The following is a 970-nucleotide window of genomic DNA, read 5'->3' as shown; positions in this document are numbered from 1 at the left end:
AGGAGCTGATGCCAAGGGCTTAAGTGGAGAGCAAATGTTTTGAGAATGATGAGGGCAACGAATGGACAAACGTGCTTGACACGATTGATGTATGCGTGGTTTGTGATAAGAGTTGTATGAGCCCCCAGTAAAATGATTTTTAAAAAGAGAAGAATCACAGACGCTGAGAGGGCGTCCTAAAGTCAAAGGTGAGGTCCCTGGCTGTTCGGAGTCAGAGGCTTAGAGCCAGGTCCCGGGGGGCGAGGGGTGAGGGGCAGCGGGGAAGGTGGGCGTTCTCTACCTGGTGCCGCCAGCGGAAGAGGCTGGCTGTGTCGATGTTGGGGTGCGTCTCGTCTTCATCGTCCGACACCTCGATGTGGTCCCACACGCTGTAGTCCACCATCTTGCCTCAGCCGCCCACCCGCTCCGGCTCCCGCGGCGACGGAGACTCGGCCACTGGAACCCCGCCCCTTCCGCTTCCGCCCGGACGCACGCGCGCGCCCCGCGTGACGTCACATTCCTAGCAACCGCAACGGCGGCACTGGCGACCGAGCGCGCCTTAAAGGGCCCTGTGCACGTGTTCGGACTCGGGAGAGTCCCCACCCCCACCCCGAGAACCTGCCTCAGTGGGTCTGGGGGCTCTTCGGGGCGCCTCTCGAGGGCACACAGGCCGGCACCCCAGCGACAGTGCCCTTCACTTCCCGCCGCTTCCAACGCAGCGTTTGCCGCGGTCCCGGCAGTGTAGACTGGGGTTGTCGCCTTAGCCACGCCCACGTGACGTCAGCACGAGCCCACTCGGAAGGCGGGGTCTCGACCAGTAGACCCGCCCCTATCCCTTGTAAGGGGTGTTAGCCTAGAGCTGGGAAGACGTCGGAGGGAGACGAGGTGCGACCGTTGGGGGCTTGTGTTTCCCGGTCCACAGTCCTCTCAGAAAGACACACACACACACACACACACCCGAAAACACCCACCCCCTCCTTCCCTCCCTCTG

The 970-nt window shown here is 62.4% G+C and overlaps 1 protein-coding gene across 1 annotated transcript in view; it reads right to left on the bottom strand.

Moving 5' to 3' along the window:
- Window positions 1-454, bottom strand: part of CDC37 (cell division cycle 37, HSP90 cochaperone) — a 10,319-nt gene extending 9,865 nt beyond the window's left edge. Inside the window, exon 1 of the mRNA XM_004716840.3 lies at window positions 281-454. Within this exon, the coding sequence (XP_004716897.1) occupies window positions 281-382 (102 nt within the window). The 5' untranslated portion in view covers window positions 383-454. The remainder of the gene's footprint in view (window positions 1-280) is intronic.
- Between the last annotated feature and the right edge of the window lie 516 nt (window positions 455-970).

This window comes from Echinops telfairi, unplaced genomic scaffold, assembly GCF_000313985.2.
Source record: "Echinops telfairi isolate 266 unplaced genomic scaffold, ASM31398v2 ScPeMD7_36;HRSCAF=134, whole genome shotgun sequence".
In the NCBI taxonomy this organism is placed as follows: Eukaryota; Metazoa; Chordata; class Mammalia; order Afrosoricida; family Tenrecidae; genus Echinops; species Echinops telfairi.
Note: the sequence above shows the minus strand (reverse complement) of the source record. Positions and strands in the feature narration are given on the sequence as shown.